General features: G+C 45.0%; 1 protein-coding gene across 3 annotated transcripts in view; it reads left to right on the forward strand.

Annotated features, from left to right (window-relative positions):
- dusp22b (dual specificity phosphatase 22b) overlaps nucleotides 1–19,958 on the forward strand; it is a 30,498-nt gene that overhangs the window by 9,312 nt on the left and 1,228 nt on the right. For 2 of the 3 annotated variants that reach the window (XM_061979805.1, XM_061979807.1), the window contains 2 exons: nucleotides 5,981–6,152; nucleotides 18,322–19,391. In XM_061979805.1, the coding sequence (XP_061835789.1) occupies nucleotides 5,981–6,152; nucleotides 18,322–18,438 (289 nt within the window). In that variant the 3' untranslated portion in view covers nucleotides 18,439–19,391. Of the gene's footprint in view, nucleotides 1–5,980; nucleotides 6,153–18,321; nucleotides 19,392–19,958 lie in introns of those variants that run through there. The other variant, XM_061979806.1, reaches the window with a different exon arrangement.

Consider the following 19,958-nt stretch of genomic DNA (forward strand, 5'->3'; position numbering starts at 1 on the left):
ATTTTCAGGTCAGGACATGTAAATGGAGTATTATTGGATGTTTTTTGGAGAGTCTAATGGGTGCAACAGAGGACACTCGATATGTTGACACAATTGTCAGCTATTTATTTACAATTTTGAATACATAAAAAAGCCAAGCATATGTGTTCTTGTCTTACATAAGCATTGTGAATGATAAACAGCACATTTCTTTACAACTTTTGTGTATTTCCAGTATGACTGATCTGATAATATGGTCAGAGTGCAGAAGCGTTACTGCTGAAGATATTCGGAGCAGAATATTCAGAATGGCCGACGTAATTTGTGGTATTTTGTGATGTTTAGACGGTATTTTCACATACTTTACGGATTGTAAATACAATTGGATGTGGTTTAATCTAGAGATGTCCGATAATGGCTTTTTTGCCGATATCCGATATTCCGATATTGTCCAACTCTTAATTACCGATTCCGATATCAACCGATACGATATATACAGTCGTGGAATTAACACATAATTATGCCTAATTTTGTTGTGATGCAGGCTGGATGCATTAAACAATATAACAAGGTTTTCCAAAATAAATCAACTCAAGTTATGGAAAAAAATGCCAAAATGGCACTGCCATATTTATTATTGAAGTCACAAAGTGCATTATTTTTTTTAACGTGCCTCAAAACAGCAGCTTGGAATTTGGGACATGCTCTCCCTGAGAGAGCATGAGGAGGTTGAGGTGGGCGGGGTTGATGTTGGGGGGGGGGGGGGGGGGTTAGGGAGTAGCGGGGGGGTGTATATTATAGCGTCCCGGAAGAGTTAGTGCTGCAAGGGGTTTTGGGTATTTGTTCTGTTGTGTTTATGTTGTGTTGCGGTGCGGTGCGGATGTTCTCCCGAAATGTGTTTGTCATTCTTGTTTGGTGTGGGTTCACAGTGTGGCGCATATTTGTAACAGTGTTACAGTTGTTTATACGGCCACCCTCAGTGTGACCTGTATGGCTGTTGACCGAGTACGCCTTGCATTCATTTGTTTGTGTGAAAAGCCGTAGATATTTTGTGATTGTGCCACTCTGTACAGCGGCGTTTTAAAAAGTCATAAATTTTACTTTTTGAAACTGATACCGATAATTTCCGATATTACATTTTAAAGCATTTATCGGCCGATAATATCGGCAGTCCAATATTATCGGACATCTCTAGTTTAATATATACATGAATGAAACACAATTAAGTATATAAAGTCAAAGTCAACTTTTTTTCCCACTCTCTTGCTACCGGTACTTTAGGTTTAGGAACCATTGTACTTCAAATCCAGCTACTGCCATCTTGTGGAGGTAATTAAAAAAACTGCATCATGAGGTTGCCTACAGTCACAGCTGTCTTTTTTGACATTGCACTAATTACAGACTAATTAACAACTAATTTAATACAAATATTATTGAAGCATCTACAGTGGGCAGGACAAATACTAGTGTCATGATCTCACATGACAGTTTAGACTATGTTGGTTATTTTCACGTGTTTAGTATCACTTCCTGTCCCGGTGCGCCTTGTTTTGTCAATGTTTCCTGTTTGGTCTCTGTGTTTTACAGCACCTTTACTTTCTGTTCCTTGTCCCGCCAGCACACTTGTTCCTCATTGTTAATTAATTCTATGTAGGTCCACCTGATTCCCTACTTTAGAGCTATAAAGTATGCTGTTGCTATTAGACCTTTATTTTTACGCTGCCTAGTTCCCAATTAAACGCCTTTCTGCCTGCACAACGCTTGCCTTTTCTGCATCGTAGGATCACGATAACAGCCGACATGTGGCATCGTCACAAATAACATCTGTCAGTCTGATAATAATGACCAACATCAAAATACAGTAGCATAGTAGGCCTGGATATTCATTAAAAATAAGGCAGAGGTTTTATTTAACAAGTATATTTAACATTACACACAGTTTGAACAACAACACAGTGTTTGAAAAGTGGAAAATAAAACACTGTACTTTAATCAAGTGATTGTTTGGCCACTAGATGGAGCCCGCGTACCACTAGTGGTACATGTACCTCAGTTTGGGAATCCCTGATTTATAGTAAAGTTTATGTAAGTTGTCATTATTAAGGTTTGATTGGTTATTTGCATTTCTTGGACAAGTTAATGCTGGTGCATCTAATTAGTCGTACACATTACAAAAGCAAATTGGATTTCTAATCTTACTGTTGATGTCTAATACTATTAATATCTGGTTATTTTCGGTTTCAACATGTTCTATCTACACTTCTGTTCAAATGTAATAATCACTTATTCTTCTGTTGTTTGATACTTTACATTAGTTTTGGATGATACCACAAATTTAGGTCTCGATTTTATACCAAGTAGTTACAGGATCATGCATTGGTCATATTCAAATTCCTCATGTGTCCAGGGACATATATCCTGAGTTTATTAACATAATATGAATTTTTAAAAAAGGAAAAAAGATTTTGTGACAATAAAAAATATCGATGTAATCATAGTAGTATCGACGAGATACGCTCTTGTACTTGGTATCATTACAGTGGATGTCAGGTGTAGATCCACCCATGGCATTTGTTTACATTCAGGCATGCTAGCTTTTGTTAGCGGTGACGCCGATGAGCTATTGTATCCTCCTACGGTGTGTAGTGAAGCATGTTTAGCTATTCCTTGTCCTGCAGGGATGATACTTGTAAGAAACTTACTTTATTTGTCGCCATGGAGGCGAGGATTAGTGATTTAGAAGTAGCTAAAACACTGCAGACTGCGGGTGGACATTAGCCGCTAACTAGCTAGCCATGTCTTAAAGCCCCTCTTCCTGAGGGCGTTTCAGTGTTATAACTTCACCTTTATCTTTAGTTTTTAAGCCAAAAGCGTCCATTCTCCCTTTTCTGTCTACACTCTGTGTCTGCTTGTAAGTACTCCGTGATTGTGCACTGCCGAACATGCTCCTCTGCTCGTAAAACCAGCAATGACACGACATGACGACGACGACCCGCTGTTATGCTCGTAAAAGAAAATATGGCGAACCGGTTCTTTTCAAACAGAGTACAGTGCCGTTTTTTGATTCATTAGTACCGCAATACTGTACAACCCTAGTTTGTAGTCATAAATACGATCAGAACATTTTTTTTTGTTGGACAACAAAGGTGCCGTGGCCTTAACACTGGAGGTGGGGGAAAATAGTCGTCGTCGTTGTTGTGGTTTCCTGGTTACTGGACTGACCGAGCTGTCTCTTAACTTTGTGGCACTGCTTGTTTATTGGCATTTTTACAAGCACCGCGCTTATTTACTCCTCCAGCCCCATCAAGGCCCCACAGTGATTGGAATGAGCCTTAATTGCTTTATACTGACTGACTTTGTCTTGAGCTGTTGTCGACATAACCAAAATGGACTGATCTGTGACTTTGGCCTAAGGCATGGGAACAGGCGACGCTAAAGGATTTTTTAATCTACGACATTGTTTTCCGCCCATAAAAGACTAGCTCAGGTGTGTTCAAAGTGCGGCCAATAGCTAGTTGTTTTATCGGCCCGTAGTTAGCATGCTAGCTTTTTTATGCTTATTTTGCATGTTTACACCTCAGCGTCAAATATTTTGTTACTTGTCGAATGATAACTGTAAGCATTTTAACGTAAATACGATAGCTTTGTTTTTTGGGGACTTTTGTAGATATACACCTCAGTCATGTTTTGGTACTTTTGGTACATTCTAACGTTAGCATGCTAGCATTTCAACAGGTACACAACTTGTAATATATTCAGGTACTTGACGCATGTTAGATACATAGATAGAATTTGATTTATTATTATTTATTTTTATTTTTTTCTAACTATAACACAACAGTTTATTGTTAAATATGTAAAGCATCTGTTTTTAGCAGTTTTTTGATCACATACTGTAAATTCTGGACTGTAAGCCGCTACTTTAAAAAAAAAAAATATTTTTTTTTATTTATTCATTTGATAGGGAAGTCATAATACAGGTAATGAGAAAACAAACACCCCACCCCCCAAAAAAAGTAAAATATAAAGTACAACAAAAATAAAAATAAAATAAGAATGCGATGGACAACCTTAAACTGTATTCGATTAAGTTTTGAACAAGACCAGATATTTAGACTTTTATTATTACAGTTAGCATGTTAGCATGCTATTGTTTGAGGTGTACACCTCAGTGTCACATATTTTGGCTTTCCACTAATGCTAACTGTAATCATGCTATTTGTAGTAAAAGTCAATAATCGATAATCGATTTATTTATTGTAAATAAAGTAATGCAGACAGTTCTAAAATCCGACCAGCTCCTTTATTTTAGGGCACTTATGTTCCAGTTTTGCACACATTTCCATGAATTAAATAAATGTGATGGGAATTAATTTAACTGTTTCTTATTACAAATGCACTGTTTCTTAAAGTTGCAAGTGATAAACGCCTATTTATTGAAACGAAAAGAAATGTGGGCAACAGGGGTTAGTGCATATGCCTCACAATACAAAGGTCCTGAGTAGTCCTGAATTCAATCCCGGGCTCGGGATCTTTCTGTGTGGAGTTTGCATGTTCTCCCCGTGACTGCGTGGGTTCCCTCCGGGTACTCCGGCTTCCTCCCACCTCCAAAAACATGCACCTGGGGATAGGTTGATTGGCAACACTAAATGTTCCCTAGTGTGTGAATGTGAGTGTGAATGTTGTATGTCTATCTGTGTTGGCCCTGCGATGAGGTGGCGACTTGTCCAGGGTGTACCCCGCCTTCCGCCCGAATGCAGCTGAGATAGGCTCCAGCACCCCCCGCGACCCCAAAAGGGACAAGCGGTAGAAAATGGATGGATGGATGGAAAAGAAATGTAAAACTGCATCAATATCAGTATTTTCCGGACCATAGGCCGCACCGGATTATAAAGCGCACTGCCGATGAATTTGATCTTTTTTCATATATAAGGCGCACCAGATTATAGGTGGCATTAAAGGAGTCATATTATTATAATTTTTTTCTAAATGTAAAACACTTCATTGTGGTCTACATAACATGTAATGGTGGTTCTTTGGTCAAAATGTTGCATAGATTAATTTTTACAGATCATCTTCAAGCCGCTTTCTGACAGTCGCTTCAAGATACAAAGTCGTACTAAAACATTTTGATAGATTTTGAGCGCCGTGTGTAAAGTTCTATATTTTCAATGGAACATATAACATTTTGGTGTTGTTTACTTGGGTCATATTGCAGTCTACACGTATCTCTTATGTGTGACTGCCAATCTACTGGTCACACTTATCATTTCACCATGTACCAAATAAAAAGCTTCGAGGTCGGTAAGCAAAACCAAAATTATTCTGTACATTAGGCGCACCAGGTTATAAGGCGCATTGTCAAATTTTTGAGGGAAAAAAAGGATTTTAAGTGCGCCTTATAGTCCGGAAAATACAGAATATATATATAGACATCAATAATCGATTTTAATAAAATGTTTAGCTCCTGAATCGTAATCTACTTAACGCAGTGATAATATTGTACCGTGAAATTTGATTCTAGGCATTTATATCCACATATGAAAGAGACTTGGGTTGGATTTGAAAAAAAACGGGAATCGCACCGTTGACATTGACATGAACAAATGAGATGTAATTACAGTAGGTGTTATTCTCAAATAATCTCATTTTATTGTCAAATGTATCAGTCAAAAAATTGATTACATTTAGACATTTATAATATTTTTGTTGTCTAATTTTGCCAGGGGAATGTCATATACATATCACATCAATGATGAAAATCCTTTCCAATATTTTGAAATGCAAATGTTGATCATATTTGGAGTTTTTAACAGTAATAACAAGTCTGTGACAATCAAGGTGTGGAAGTATTGTACGTGCACAAGTGCCTAATAAAAAGTCCTATTATGTCCCTATGTTTCCAGGACACTTCTGTTTTCATATTTTTTTGTAAGCTTTATTTGCAGTGATGTGTTCACACGTCCTCATACGCCCATGTGTGTCTCTCTCCCTGCTGCAGTCTGGCAGGCGTGTCCCGCAGCGTCACCCTGGTGGTGGCCTACATTATGACGGTGACCACGCTGGGCTGGAAAGAGGCTCTGGCTGCAGTGAGGGTGGTCCGGCCCAGTGCGGGTCCTAACCTGGGCTTCCAGCGCCAACTCCAAGAGTTTGAGGCGACTCAAGTTGATGAAGTTAGTCAACTTCTTTTTACAAACTTTTGGCCTGTACTATGTGTATATATATATATATATATATATATATATATATATATATATATATATATATAGTACAGTATATACATACATACGTACGTACATACAAACACACACACAATGCATATACACATTTGTACAATACATATTTATACCGCCCTGAAATTAGTGTTGTGATATAGATATTGAATATATGTCATGTAATTAGATAAAAGATCTAAATAAATGTTATATTTAAATCACAACACTAACTTCAGTTGTAGTTACAATAATAAGGCAATACCTCTGTTTGTTGTTATTATGTTTTACGATTCTGTGTGCTGTCTCCTTCAGAGTGCCTGTGCGCTCATACTTTCACAAAACTTTGTTTTTACACGTAATCGGCGATCGCAATGTTTTAAGTCAGCATATTAATTTCATTCCAAGTTGAAGAGGGAAGTTTGTCAAACATGGAAGATTACAGTACAACGTGGGGGTTGGGTGGGAAGGACTGGAGCCTTTTTTGCCAATTAATGTTCGCCTCAAATAAATAAATAGGAAACGCTGCAACCACTTCCTCTTTTTGTTGTGCGTGTGACATAAGCGCATTGGACCACATTAAAAGTTGTCATGCCTTGAGATTTACCATAAAATTACCAATTTCCTGGAGGCAGAGAAGATTACTGGATAATTTTTTGTAAAAAAGTAATATGGTAAAATTAGCCTTAACTTACACTTGTGTAGTTGTCCTGGTTGATGACTCCCCTGCTGATGGCATCCTAGCACCAAAAATAAATATGTCCTCTTCAAGCCCGCCTTAATGGGCTGAAACCCAGGGGCCCCACCCAATCCAGGGCCCCCAATTTTGACGGGGGAATGCAATGATATGTGTTTATAGCTGTCAATCACAAACATCTCAGCTTCGTCTAGCGCATGGGTTTCAAACTCTGGCCCGTGGGCCAAATTTGGCCCGCCGTGTAATTTCACTTGGCCCTTGAGGCTATATCAAATTAACACTAAAGCTGGCCCGCCGATTATATATTGCCGCGGTGGCGCGGTAACACCGCATTCACCGCTAATTCTAATACTTGCCAACCCTCCCGGGAGTCTTCCAAACTTCAGCGCCCCTCCCGAAAATCGTCACGTCTGCTTTTCAGCCAGTCCGACAAGTGCTGGCCCAGTCACATGACATGTGCGGCTTCTGCACGCACACACAATTGAATGCAACGCATACTTCATCAACAGCGATACAGGTTACACTGAGGGTAGCTGAATAAAAAACTTTAACACTGTTAGAAAAATACGCCACACTGTGAATCCACACCAAACAAGAATGACAAACACATTTCAGGAGAACATCCGCACCGGAACACAACATAAACACAACAGAACAAATACCCAGAACCCTTTGCAGCACTAACTCTTCCGGGACGCTACAGGGTGAGTGTGTGTGTGTGTGTGTGTGTGTAGGGGGGGGGGGGCATTGTTGGTAGCCGGGGTGTATTTTGTAGCGTCCCGGAAGAGTTAGTGCTGCAAAAGATTTTGGGTATTTGTTATGTTGTGTTTATGTTGTGTTACGAAGCGGTTGTACTCCCGAAATGTGTTTGTCATTCTTGTTTGGTGTGGATTCACAGTGTGGCGTATATTTCTAACAGTGTTAAAAAGTAGAATGTTTTTTTATCCTGGCACCCTCAGTGTAACCTGTATCGCTGTTGATGAAGTATGCTTTGCATTCACTCATGTGTGCGTACAGAAGCCGCACATATCTTGTGACTGGGTCTGAACGATGTTAGAATGGATGAAAAGGGGACGTGACGATAGCTCGTAGAGTACATTGAAGGCAGTGCATTTAAGGCACGCCCCCACGACTGTGGTCTGGGTGGACGAGATATAATGACTGATGAACACCTTCGTTCGATAATGACGGTTGCCTCAGCTCAAAGCCTGAGCCCCGACATTAATGAACTAGCATCCAAGTAAAGATGCCAGGTATCTGGCTTGGGCACATCAGATTAGATCAGTGTGTTGCAAACTGAGCAGTTTAAAGTCCTGCATGGTTGTTTTATTCATTGTTATTTTATTTTCAAATGTATTAGCCTGTGGAAAAAGTTAATGTTGATATTTACCTCAGAAGGCTGCAAATAGAAAAGAGGCATTCAATTTGTATTTAAATTGTATTTGATATGCCATTGATATTTTTTAATTATTTGTATTATTATTTGAAACTCGATTTTGCATGTCACTATTGTCATGACTTGATCTTGGGTGTGTGCTTTTCCGGGATGCAACGGAAAGTTGGCACGGGCGAGACGGGAATGTAGGTACATGATTTATTTAAACTATCAAAACAGGAATAAACGAAAAGCGCGCGCAGGGGCGGAGGTACAAAACTAGACTATAAACACAAAACTTGCACATTGGCAGAAACTATGAACAATTAAACAAAACTTGCAAACTATGGCTTGAATAAAGAAAACCTACTTGGCATGGACAAAAAAGGAGCAGCGTGAACGATGGACATGAAAAGGAGTTAGAAATGTGTCGAGCATAAATGTGGTGTGCAGAAGCATATATGGGGTGAGGTCGTCAGGCCGAACAACAGAAAATGAATGAACTTAAATACTAGGGACATGATTAGTGGAAGCAGGTGCGTGACGTGACAGGTGAAAACTAATGGTTGCTATGGTGACCAGACAAGGGAGTGAAAAGACAGAAACTAAACAAAACATGACTTAAAACAAAACATGATAATACAGACATGACAGAGCCCCTCCCTTAAGGACAGATACCAGATGTCCAAGAAAAAAAACTTAACAAAAGTCATGGGAGTGCGGGAGGGGGACATGGCGGTGAGTCGCCAGACCACGTGTCCCCGTATCCACCGGGGCAGAGTTAGGTGGCGGCGGCGAGTGGAACGCCGCTGCAGCAGGCGAGGCGGGCGCCCAGGGAATGGCCACATTCGTGGCCGACTGGGAGGTGGGCGCACTTGGCGTGGCGGGCGACCAGGTAGCGGCCATATCCGTGGCCGACGAGGAGGCAGGCGTGGCTTGGCGTGGTGAGTCAGGCGGCGAAGCTCGGCGTGGCGCGTCAGGCGGCGAAGCTCGGCGTGGCGCGTCAGGCGGCGAAGCTCGGCGTGGGTCTTGGTATAGGTCTTGGTCTTGGCGTGGGTCTTGGTCTTGGCATGGCGGGTCTTGGTCTTGGCATGGCGGGTCTTGGTCTTGGCATGCCGGGTCTTGGTCTTGGCATGGCGGGTCTTGGTCTTGGTCTTGGCATGGCGGGTCTTGGTCTTGGCTTGGCGGGTCTTGGTCTTGGTCTTGGCATGGCGGGTCTTGGTCTTGGCATGGCGGGTCTTGGTCTTGGTCTTGGCATGGCGGGTCTTGGTCTTGGCATGGCGGGTCTTGGTCTTGGCATGGCGGGTCTTGGTCTTGGTCTTGGCGTGGAAGGTCTTGGACTTGGCGTGGAGGGTCTTGGACTTGGCGTGGAGGGTCTTGGACTTGGCGTGGAGGGTCTTGGTGTTGGCGTGGAGGGTCTTGGTCTTGGCCTGGAGGGTCTTGGTCTTGGCGTGGAGGGTCTTGGTCTTGGACTTGTCGTAGAGGGTCTTGGTCTTGGACTTGGCGTGGAGGGTCTTGGTCTTGGCGTGGAGGGTCTTGGTCTTGACATGGAGCTGGTGCTAGCCTTGGTGCGGCGACAGGTGCTAGCCTTGGTGCGGCGACAGGTGCTAGCCTTGGAGTAGCGACAGGTGCTAGCCGTGGCTCTGGTGCTAGCCTTGGCGCTAGCCGTGGTGCAGCTACTGGTGCTAGCCGTGAAGCAGCGACAGGTGCTAGCCGTGGCTCTGGTGCTAGCCTTGGCGCTAGCCGTGGTGCAGCTACTGGTGCTAGCCGTGGAGCAACGACAGGTGCTAGCCGTGGCTCTGTTGCTAGCCTTGGCGCTAGCCGTGAAGCAGCGACAGGTGCTAGCCGTGGCTCTGGTGCTAGCCTTGGCGCTAGCCGTGGTGCAGCTACTGGTGCTAGCCATGGAGCAACGACAGGTGCTAGCCGTGGCTCTGGTGCTAGCCTTGGCGCTAGCCGTGGTGTAGCTACTGGTGCTAGCCGTGGAGCAACGACAGGTGCTAGCCGTGGCTCTGGTGCTAGCCTTGGCGCTAGCCGTGGTGCAGCTACTGGTGCTAGCCTTGGTGCAGGTGGAGGTGGTCTAGCTGGGGGTTGCGGCTTGGCATTGTAAAAGACTGGTGAGGGCGGTCGTGCTGGAGGCTGTGGCTTGACGGGTCGGAAGACTGGTGAGGGCGGTCGTGCTGGAGGCTGTGGCTTGACAGGTCGGAAGACTGGTGGTGGCGGCCGTGAGGGAGGCTGTGGCTTGACATGGTGATGCTGAGCCACCCCACCTGAACAATTCCCAGCCCTAGCCCCCCCCTCAAGGGGCGGATACCAGACGCGCTCCCTGCGGTCTGGAACTCTCTGTAGGGGTGGGCGGAGGAGGGCAGAAACTTCCCCATTAAATTGTCCAAATTGTCTTTTTTGTACCTGGGATTGAGTGGGTGAAAAAAAATTGTTTTGTGTCTTGGGTGTGGCTTGAGTCCTGGGGAGCGGGGAATCAAAAGAAAAAGAATTCAGAAAAAAAAAATCCTGGTCTTTGACGTCATCCGGGCGAAGCCGGGCTGGCTGCTGCTTGCTTCCGCCCGGAGGGGGAGGGGCTTGTGGGAGCGGCGTGTCCTGCTGGCTCGCGGAAGTTCTACCCGACGTCCTTCGTCGGGAGCGGCGCTTCCGGCACTGCTGCGCTGCGTCCTCCCATTCCTGGGACCAAATGGAGTTTCTGTACTCCATGGAGGAGTAGCGCCGCGTTTCCTCCTCCATCGCGCACAGGACCGCCCAAGAAGCCTCGTCGAAAATGTCCAACTCGGCCAACTTAGGTGCGGAAAAGCGGGTCTGCTGACGACCTACTGTCATGACTTGATCTTGGGTGTGTGCTTTTCCGGGATGCAACGGAAAGTTGGCACGGGCGAGACGGGAATGTAGGTACATGATTTATTTAAACTATCAAAACAGGAATAAACGAAATGTGCGCGCAGGGGCGGAGGTACAAAACTAGACTATAAACACAAAACTTGCACATTGGCAGAAACTATGAACAATTAAACAAAACTTGCAAACTATGGCTTGAATAAAGAAAACTTACTTGGCATGGACAAAAAAGGAGCAGCGTGAACGATGGACATGAAAAGGAGTTAGAAATGTGTCGAGCATAAATGTGGTGTGCAGAAGCATATATGGGGTGTGCAGAAGCATATATGGGGTGAGGTCGTCAGGCCGAACAACAGAAAATGAATGAACTTAAATACTATGGACATGATTAGTGAAAGCAGGTGCGTGACTCAAAACGTGAAACAGGTGCGTGACGTGACAGGTGAAAACTAATGGTTGCTATGGTGACCAGACAAGAGAGTGAAAAGACAGAAACTAAACAAAACATGACTTAAAACAAAACATAATAATACAGACATGACAACTATAAAGTTATATAAGCCTTGCTTGTTCAATATTCAATGCAAAACTTGTTTGGGTCCCTATTAAAAGGTTAATTTGTTCAACCTTGGCCCGCGGCTTTGTTCAGTTTTAAATTTTGACCCACTCTGTATTTGAGTTTGACACCCCTGGTCTAGCGAATGTGTACTCTCTCTCAGCTGCGTAGATTTTTCTACTGCTCCGGGCTTGTTTGAGACACCTCCGTACTACTACTTAGCTAAAAACACAGGCAGTCACCCGGATCGCGGGGCGGTTGAGGTTGGAGGATAGGGGGTTGTTTAGGTTTTTGCCTCAAAACTGTTAAGGTTTGCAGGGGAGGTGACGGCAACAGACACTAGATGGCAGTAATGTTCAATGATTTATTATATATAGTAATATATATAATAAACAACACTAAATATATGAACTAAGGAAATGGAGTGTGGCAAAATCCAAGAGTGTGTATGGTGTACGACTATGTGTAGTATTTAACTGAGGTGTGCGTTACCAAGTGTTGAACGAGAGATGAGGAAGTCCAGGGGAAGAGGGGAATCCGTGTCCAAGCGGGAGGTCGAGATCCAAGGAGCAGTCCGAGAAGCAGGGGAACGACGACGAGAAATGACGAGACACACAGCAACGTCAAAACACGGGAACGGAGGTCTGCAGTAGGATGATATAACAATGAAACACGGAAGGGAAAACAGACAGAGAGAACAGTATTGCATCAAGCAGGATGATAGCTTACTATACGCCAACAGATGATTATATTCCGGCGCCGGCATGCCAAGATGTCCAGGCTTATGAAGGCAGCTCCTTCATTCCAGGCAGGTGTGATGATTGCCGGCAAGTGATTGCAGCTGGCAGCAGCTGCAGGGCGGAGACGCGCGCGGCGCGTCCCTGGATGTGTGCCACAGTCGTGGGCGTGTCCCGCGGTGTGAAGCGCAGAGCGCAATGATGAGGGCACATTCCAATGCACCCTGGCCGTGACAAAAACTCCCATAGTAAAAGAGTGCGGGTACTAGGATGGGGCGAGGGTCACCACTTTGTGAACAAATGCATGAGCAAATTGTCCAACAGTTTAAGAACAACATTTATCAACGAGCTGTTGCAAGGAACTTAGGGATTTCACCATCTACAGTCCATAATATCATCAAAAGGTTAAGAAAATCTGTACAAATCACTGCAGATAAGCGGCAAGGCCATGACTTTCATTCCCTCAGGCGGTACTGCATCAAAAGGCGACATCCGCATGTAAAGGATATCACCACATGGGCTCAGGAACACTTCAGAAAACCACTGTCAGTAACTACAGTTCGTCGCTACATCTGTAAGTGCAAGTTAAAACTCTACTATGCAAAGCAAAAGCCATTTATCAACAACACCTAGAAACGCTGCCGGCTTTGCTGGACCTGAGCTCATCTAAGATGGACTGATGCAAAGTGGAAAAGTGTTCTGTGGTCTGACGAGTCCACATTTCAAATTGTTTTTGGAAACTGTGGACGTCATGTCCTCCGGATCAAAGAGGAAAAGAACCATTCGGCTGTCCAGGCTTATGAAGGCAGCTCCTTCATTCCAGGCAGGTGTGATGATTGCCGGCAAGTGATTGCAGCTGGCGGCAGCTGCAGGGCGGAGCCGCGCGCAGCGCGTCCCTGGATGTGTGCCACAGTCGTGGGCGTGTCCCGCGGTGTGAAGCGCAGAGCGCAATGATGAGGGCGCATTCCAATGCACCCTGGCCGTGACAGTATCCCCCTCCTTATGGACAGCTCCCAGATGTCCTCTAGCAGGAATCACGAGAACACAGAGGTCAAAAGTCAAGGGAGGGTGGAGGGGTGAACTGGAGGTGGGTCGCCGTCCCAAGTGTCCCCGAATCCAGCGGGGACGAGTCTGGTGGCGGCGGCGAGTAGAACGCCGCAGCAGCCTGCGAGGTGGACGACCAAGGAACGACCACCTTCTTGGACGTCCGTAGGGCGGACGCGAGTGGAGCCAGAACCACAGCAGCCTACGGGAAACATATCCATGTTTTGGGCGTTGCTGTTGGCGCAGAAAGTGTCCCTGCCCTGGCCACAGAGGGCGTCGTGTTGACTGCCTTTGCGGCCGGCCAGCCGGAGGTCGCGGTAGCGACGATGCAGGAGACAAGGGAGAAGGCGGCGCCGTGGAAAGGCCCGCCAAAGACGAGTAGGATGAAGACCTTGGAGTCAGAGTCGAGGAGGACGATGTCGTCGGAGCCAGAGTCAAGGAGGACAATGTCGTCGGAGGCGTGGAAGCAGCAGACGTCATCGGAGCCGGAGACGAGGAGGGCAGCTGAGGAGCTGGCCGAGGTGCTGAAGCCAATGCTGCTGGCCGAGGCGCAGAGGTTGGCGGAGCAGAGGTCGGCGCTGCTGGCCGAGGCGCAGAGGTCGAGGCCAGCCTGGGAGCTGGTGGAGACGCGGGGGCCAGCCTGGGAGCTGGTGGAGACGCGGAGGCCAGCTTGGTGACTGGTGCTAGCTCGGAGGCTAGCTTGGTGACTGATGCTAGCTCGGAGGCTAGCTTGGTGACTGGTGCTAGCTCGGAGGCTAGCTTGGTGACTGGTGCTAGCTCGGAGGCTAGCTTGGTGACTGGTGCTAGCTCGGAGGCTAGCCGGGTGACTGGTGCTAGCTCGGAGGCTAGCCGGGTGACTGGTGCTAGCTCGGAGGCTAGCCGGGGGTCTGGTGCTAGCTCGGAGGCTAGCCGGGGGTCTGGTGCTAGCTCGGAGGCTAGCCGGGGTACTGGTGCTAGCTCGGAGGCTAGCCGGGGGTCTGGTGCTAGCTCGGAGGCTAGCCGGGGGTCTGGTGCTAGCTCGGAGGCTAGCCGGGGTCTGGTGCTAGCTCGGAGGCTAGCCGGGTGTCTGGTGCTAGCTCGGAGGCTAGCCAGGTGACTGGTGCTAGCTCGGAGGCTAGCCGGGTGACTGGTGCTAGCTCGGAGGCTAGCCGGGTGACTGGTGCTAGCTCGGAGGCTAGCCGGGGGTCTGGTGCTAGCTCGGAGGCTAGCCGGGGGTCTGGTGCTAGCTCGGAGGCTAGCCGGGGGTCTGGTGCTAGCTCGGAGGCTAGCCGGGGGTCTGGTGCTAGCTCGGAGGCTAGCCGGGGGACTGGTGCTAGCTCGGAGGCTAGCCAGGGGACTGGTGGCTGCGGTTGGGAAAAACAGAAGACAGGGGGTATTTGTCTGGCAGGTGGTAGCCTGTCTGGGTTCAGCTGTGCTACCACATCAGAACCGCCACCAGTGCCAAAATGGAAGAGATTAGTACTGGCAGGTGGTAGCCTGTCTGGGTTCAGCTGTGCTACCACATCAGAACAGCCACCAGTGCTAAAATGGAAGAGACTAGTACTGGCAGGTGGTAGCCTGTCTGGGTTCAGCTGTGCTACCACATCAGAACAGCCACCAGTGCTAAAATGGAAGAGACTAGTACCATCCCCCCCCCTCCGAACGCGGATGCCAGACGCTACCAGCTGACTGAGGGACTGTCACTAAGGGTGGGAGGAGGGTGTCCAGGCGATGAGTACATTCCTTCATCCCCATATTGGAGTTAAACAGTCCCTTGAAGGAGTGTTGAGGGCTAGAAAATTTGTCCAGGGTGGAGGTAAAAGAAAAAGACATCCTGAGAGGGGCAAAAAGAAAAAGAAAAAAAAAAGGGAAGTGAACATTTTTTTTCACTGGGGCAGGGCTAAAGTCACTGGGGGCGGGGCTAAGGAACTGTGCCGTCAGGTCCCTAATCAATTGGCCGGAATATACTGTTATGATTTACAGGGGAGGTGACGGCAACAGACACTAGATGGCAGTAATGTTCAATGATTTATTATATATAGTAATATATATAATAAACAACACTAAATATATGAACTAAGGAAATGGAGTGTGGCAAAATCCAAGAGTGTGTATGGTGTACGACTATGTGTAGTATTTAACTGAGGTGTGCGTTACCAAGTGTTGAACGAGAGATGAGGAAGTCCAGGGGAAGAGGGGAATCCGTGTCCAAGCGGGAGGTCGAGATCCAAGGAGCAGTCCGAGAAGCAGGGGAACGACGACGAGAAATGACGAGACACACAGCAACGTCAAAACACGGGAACGGAGGTCTGCAGTAGGATGATATAACAATGAAACACGGAAGGGAAAACAGACAGAGAGAACAGTATTGCATCAAGCAGGATGATAGCTTACTATACGCCAACAGATGATTATATTCCGGCGCCGGCATGCCAAGATGTCCAGGCTTATGAAGGCAGCTCCTTCATTCCAGGCAGGTGTGATGATTGCCGGCAAGTGATTGCAGCTGGCAGCAGCTGCAGGGCGGAGACGCGCGCGGCGCGTCCCTGGATGTGTGCCACAGTCGTGGGCGTGTCCCGCGGTGTGAAGCGCAGAGCGCAATGATGAGGGCACATTCCAATGCACCCTGGCCGTGACAAAAACTCCCATAGTAAAAGAGTGCGGGTACTAGGATGGGGCGAGGGTCACCACTTTGTGAACAAATGCATGAGCAAATTGTCCAACAGTTTAAGAACAACATTTATCAACGAGCTGTTGCAAGGAACTTAGGGATTTCACCATCTACAGTCCATAATATCATCAAAAGGTTAAGAAAATCTGTACAAATCACTGCAGATAAGCGGCAAGGCCATGACTTTCATTCCCTCAGGCGGTACTGCATCAAAAAGCGACATCCGCATGTAAAGGATATCACCACATGGGCTCAGGAACACTTCAGAAAACCACTGTCAGTAACTACAGTTCGTCGCTACATCTGTAAGTGCAAGTTAAAACTCTACTATGCAAAGCAAAAGCCATTTATCAACAACACCTAGAAACGCTGCCGGCTTTGCTGGACCTGAGCTCATCTAAGATGGACTGATGCAAAGTGGAAAAGTGTTCTGTGGTCTGACGAGTCCACATTTCAAATTGTTTTTGGAAACTGTGGACGTCATGTCCTCCGGATCAAAGAGGAAAAGAACCATTCGGACTGTTCTTGGCGCAAAGTTCAAAAGCCAGCATCTGTGATGGTATGGGGGTGTATTAGTGCCCAAGGCATGGGTAACTTACATACAAGTACAACCCATTTACCATTTACCTGTGAAGGCACCATTAATGCTGAAAGGTACATACAGGAGCAACATATGTTGCGTATTTCACCAAGACAATGCCAAGCCACATTCTGCACGTGTTACAACAGTGTGGCTTCAGAGTAAAAGAATGCGGGTACTACACTGGCCTGCCTGTAGTCCAGACCTGTCTCCCATTGAAAATGTGTGGCGCATTATGAAGCGTAAAATACCACAACAAAGACTGTTGAACAACTTAAGCTGTACATCAAGAAAGAATGGGAAAGAATTCCACCTGAAAAGCTTCAAAAATTGGTCTCCTCAATTCCCAAACGTTTATTGAGTGTTATTAAAAGGAAAGGCCATGTAACACAGTGGTAAAAATGCCCCTGTGACAACTTTTTAGCAATGTGTTGCTGCCATTAAATTCTAAGTTATTGATTATTTGCAAAAAATAATTAGGTTTCTCAGTTCGGACATTAAATATCTTGTCTTTGCAGTCTATTCAATTGAATATAAGTTGAAAAGGATTTGCAAATCATTGTATTCTGTTTTTATTTACCATTTACACAACGTGCCAACTTCACTGGTTTTGGGTTTTGTAATAATGGTTCAATAAACTAAAAATATCAATATTGCATTAGTACTGGCCACTACCTACTCAGTGGCCTAGTGGTTAGAGTGTCCAACCTACCGCTGAGATCGGTAGGTTGTGAGTTCAAACCCCGGCCGAGTCATACCAAAGACTGTAAAAATGGGACCCATTACCTCCCTGCTTGGCACTCAGCATCAAGGGTTGGAATTGGGGGTTAAATCACCAAAAATGAATCCCGGGCGCGGCACCGCTGCTGCTCACTGCTCCCCTCACCTCCCAGGGGATGAACAAGGGGATGGGTCAAATGCAGAGTACATATTTCACCACACCTAGTGTGTGTGTGTGTGACAATCATTGGTACTTTAACTTTAACTTTAGATGAGATCAAACCAATAGAAGCACGATGTTCAGTATGGTGGCCACTGATTGGCTCAGCATCAGGAAGCGTTATTATCCATCCATACATCCATCCATTTTCTACCGCTTGTCCCTTTTGGGGTCGCAGGGGGTACTGGAGCCTATCTCAGCTGCATTCGGGCGGAAGGCGGGGTACACCCTGGACAAGTCGCCACCTCATCACAGGGCCAACACAGATAGACAGACAACATTCACATATTGGTTGAAAAACATATACATTTTTATACTCTAGCTATGAAAATATTTGATTCATAATTAGTGACTCCTACTTCGCAGAAAAGCATTTATCACGGTCACTCATGTCCGGAACCAATTAACAGTGATACATGAGGGATTATTGTATGTGAAATCTTGCAAAAGATTGTTTCAATTTCCATGATTTTTTTGCACTATAAAAAAAAATCTGTAGATCTGTACAAAAAACCTGGCAATTCAGTCACCAGATTTTTACTGTAAAATCTGGACCACTTTTATTTTTACAGTAAAATTCTGCCGATCGAGCTGGCAGTATTTTATCATGAAATCTAATGACCATTTAACAGTGTATGTGAAAAGTACCTGAAAATTGCTTTGCATTGGTTTTTTTAGTTTTTTATGATTGTTGTCACTTCTTGCAGTTCAGAGATTGGCTCCATAAGGAATTCAAGGACCACACTTTCAAGGATGAAGATGATGTTCAGGACCTGCTCGCCAGACCTTCTAAAGTCAACAGCGAGAAGGCTGAAAGCCAGTAACGGACCCCACAGGAAGCCTTGTGAGATCTTTTTTTACGGGCGACTGACATCCTCCTATACTGTAAACCAGGGATGTCAAAATGGTTTTCATTGAGGGCCACATGGCAGTTATGGCTGCCATCAGAGGGCTGCTTGTAACAGTGAATAATGTATGAATTTGCCTCTGGATTTTATTATTAATTGTATAAATAGTTTAAAATAGACTGTCAATTTTACAGTAAAAACTTAGCATTTAAAAATGTTTACTGTAAAATATTGCGGTTTTTTTTACGGTAAATATAAAAACTATAAACAGTACCACTGCTTTGTTTTTTGTTTTTTTTTTACGGAAAAAGCTGGCAGCTTAGTTGACAGAATTTTTGTGTTAAATTGACATTGGTTTTTACAACATTATATTGTGAATGGAAAATCAGTACAAGTTCTTTTTTTATTCTGGCAACTTAGCTACCAGTTTTTGTACCGTAAAAACGAATGTATTGTTTTTCCATTTACAGTAATACACAGTTAAAAAACCAAGATTTTACAATAAAAATATGGCAGCTCAGTCAACAGAATTTTAACGCCAAAAATTTTTTTTTTTATTTCAATTTACAGTAATATGCTGTAAAGAACACAATACATGGGTAGTTTGCTGTAAAATCATAAGTCAAGCAGATATTTAAGTATTTATTTTTATTTAGACATAAACATGTTTGGAAAGTAGGATAATATACTGTAATATTTGTTGCAATAATGGATACTATTAAAGTTTAAAAGGTATGCAATTTCAAGCAGTACATATATTTTTTCTGTCAATATGAAAAAATTCCATTACATTTAGTGAGAAAATATTAAGTACTTTATTGACGCATATCATTTCCAGGTGTTTGCGGGCCAGATAAAATGATGTCGCGGGCCAGATCTGGACCCCGGGCCTTGAGTTTGACACCTGTGCTGTAAAACCACCAATCAAGTCTGGGCTTTTGTCATAACCACTTTGTAATAAAGTGATTGGAGCACATACTTGTTGGTCACAAAATACATTCATGAAGTTTGGTTCTTATATGAATTTATTATGGGTCTACTGAAAATGTGAGCAAATCTGCTGGGTCAAAAGTATACATACAGCAATGTTAATATTTGGTTACATGTCCCTTGGCAAGTTTCACTGCAATAAGGCGCTTTTGGTAGCCATCCGCAAGCTTCTGGTTGAATTTTTAACCACTCCTCTTGACAAAATTGGTGCAGCTAAATTTGTTGGTTTTCCGACATGGACTTGTTTCTTCAGCATTGTCCACACGTTTAAGTCAGGACTTTGGGAAGGCCATTCTAAAACCTTAATTCTAGCCTGATTTAGCCATTCCTTTACAACTTTTGACGTGTGTTTGGGGTCATTGTCCTGTTGGACCACCCAACTGCGGCCACGGCCCAACCTCCGTGCTGATGATTTGAGGTTGTCCTGAAGAATTTGGAGGTAATCCTCCTTTTTCATTGTCCCATTTACTCTCTGTAAAGCACCCGTTCTATTTGCAGCAAAACCA

The sequence above is a fragment of the Nerophis lumbriciformis genome, linkage group LG19, assembly GCF_033978685.3.
Source record: "Nerophis lumbriciformis linkage group LG19, RoL_Nlum_v2.1, whole genome shotgun sequence".
Taxonomy (NCBI): Eukaryota; Metazoa; Chordata; class Actinopteri; order Syngnathiformes; family Syngnathidae; genus Nerophis; species Nerophis lumbriciformis.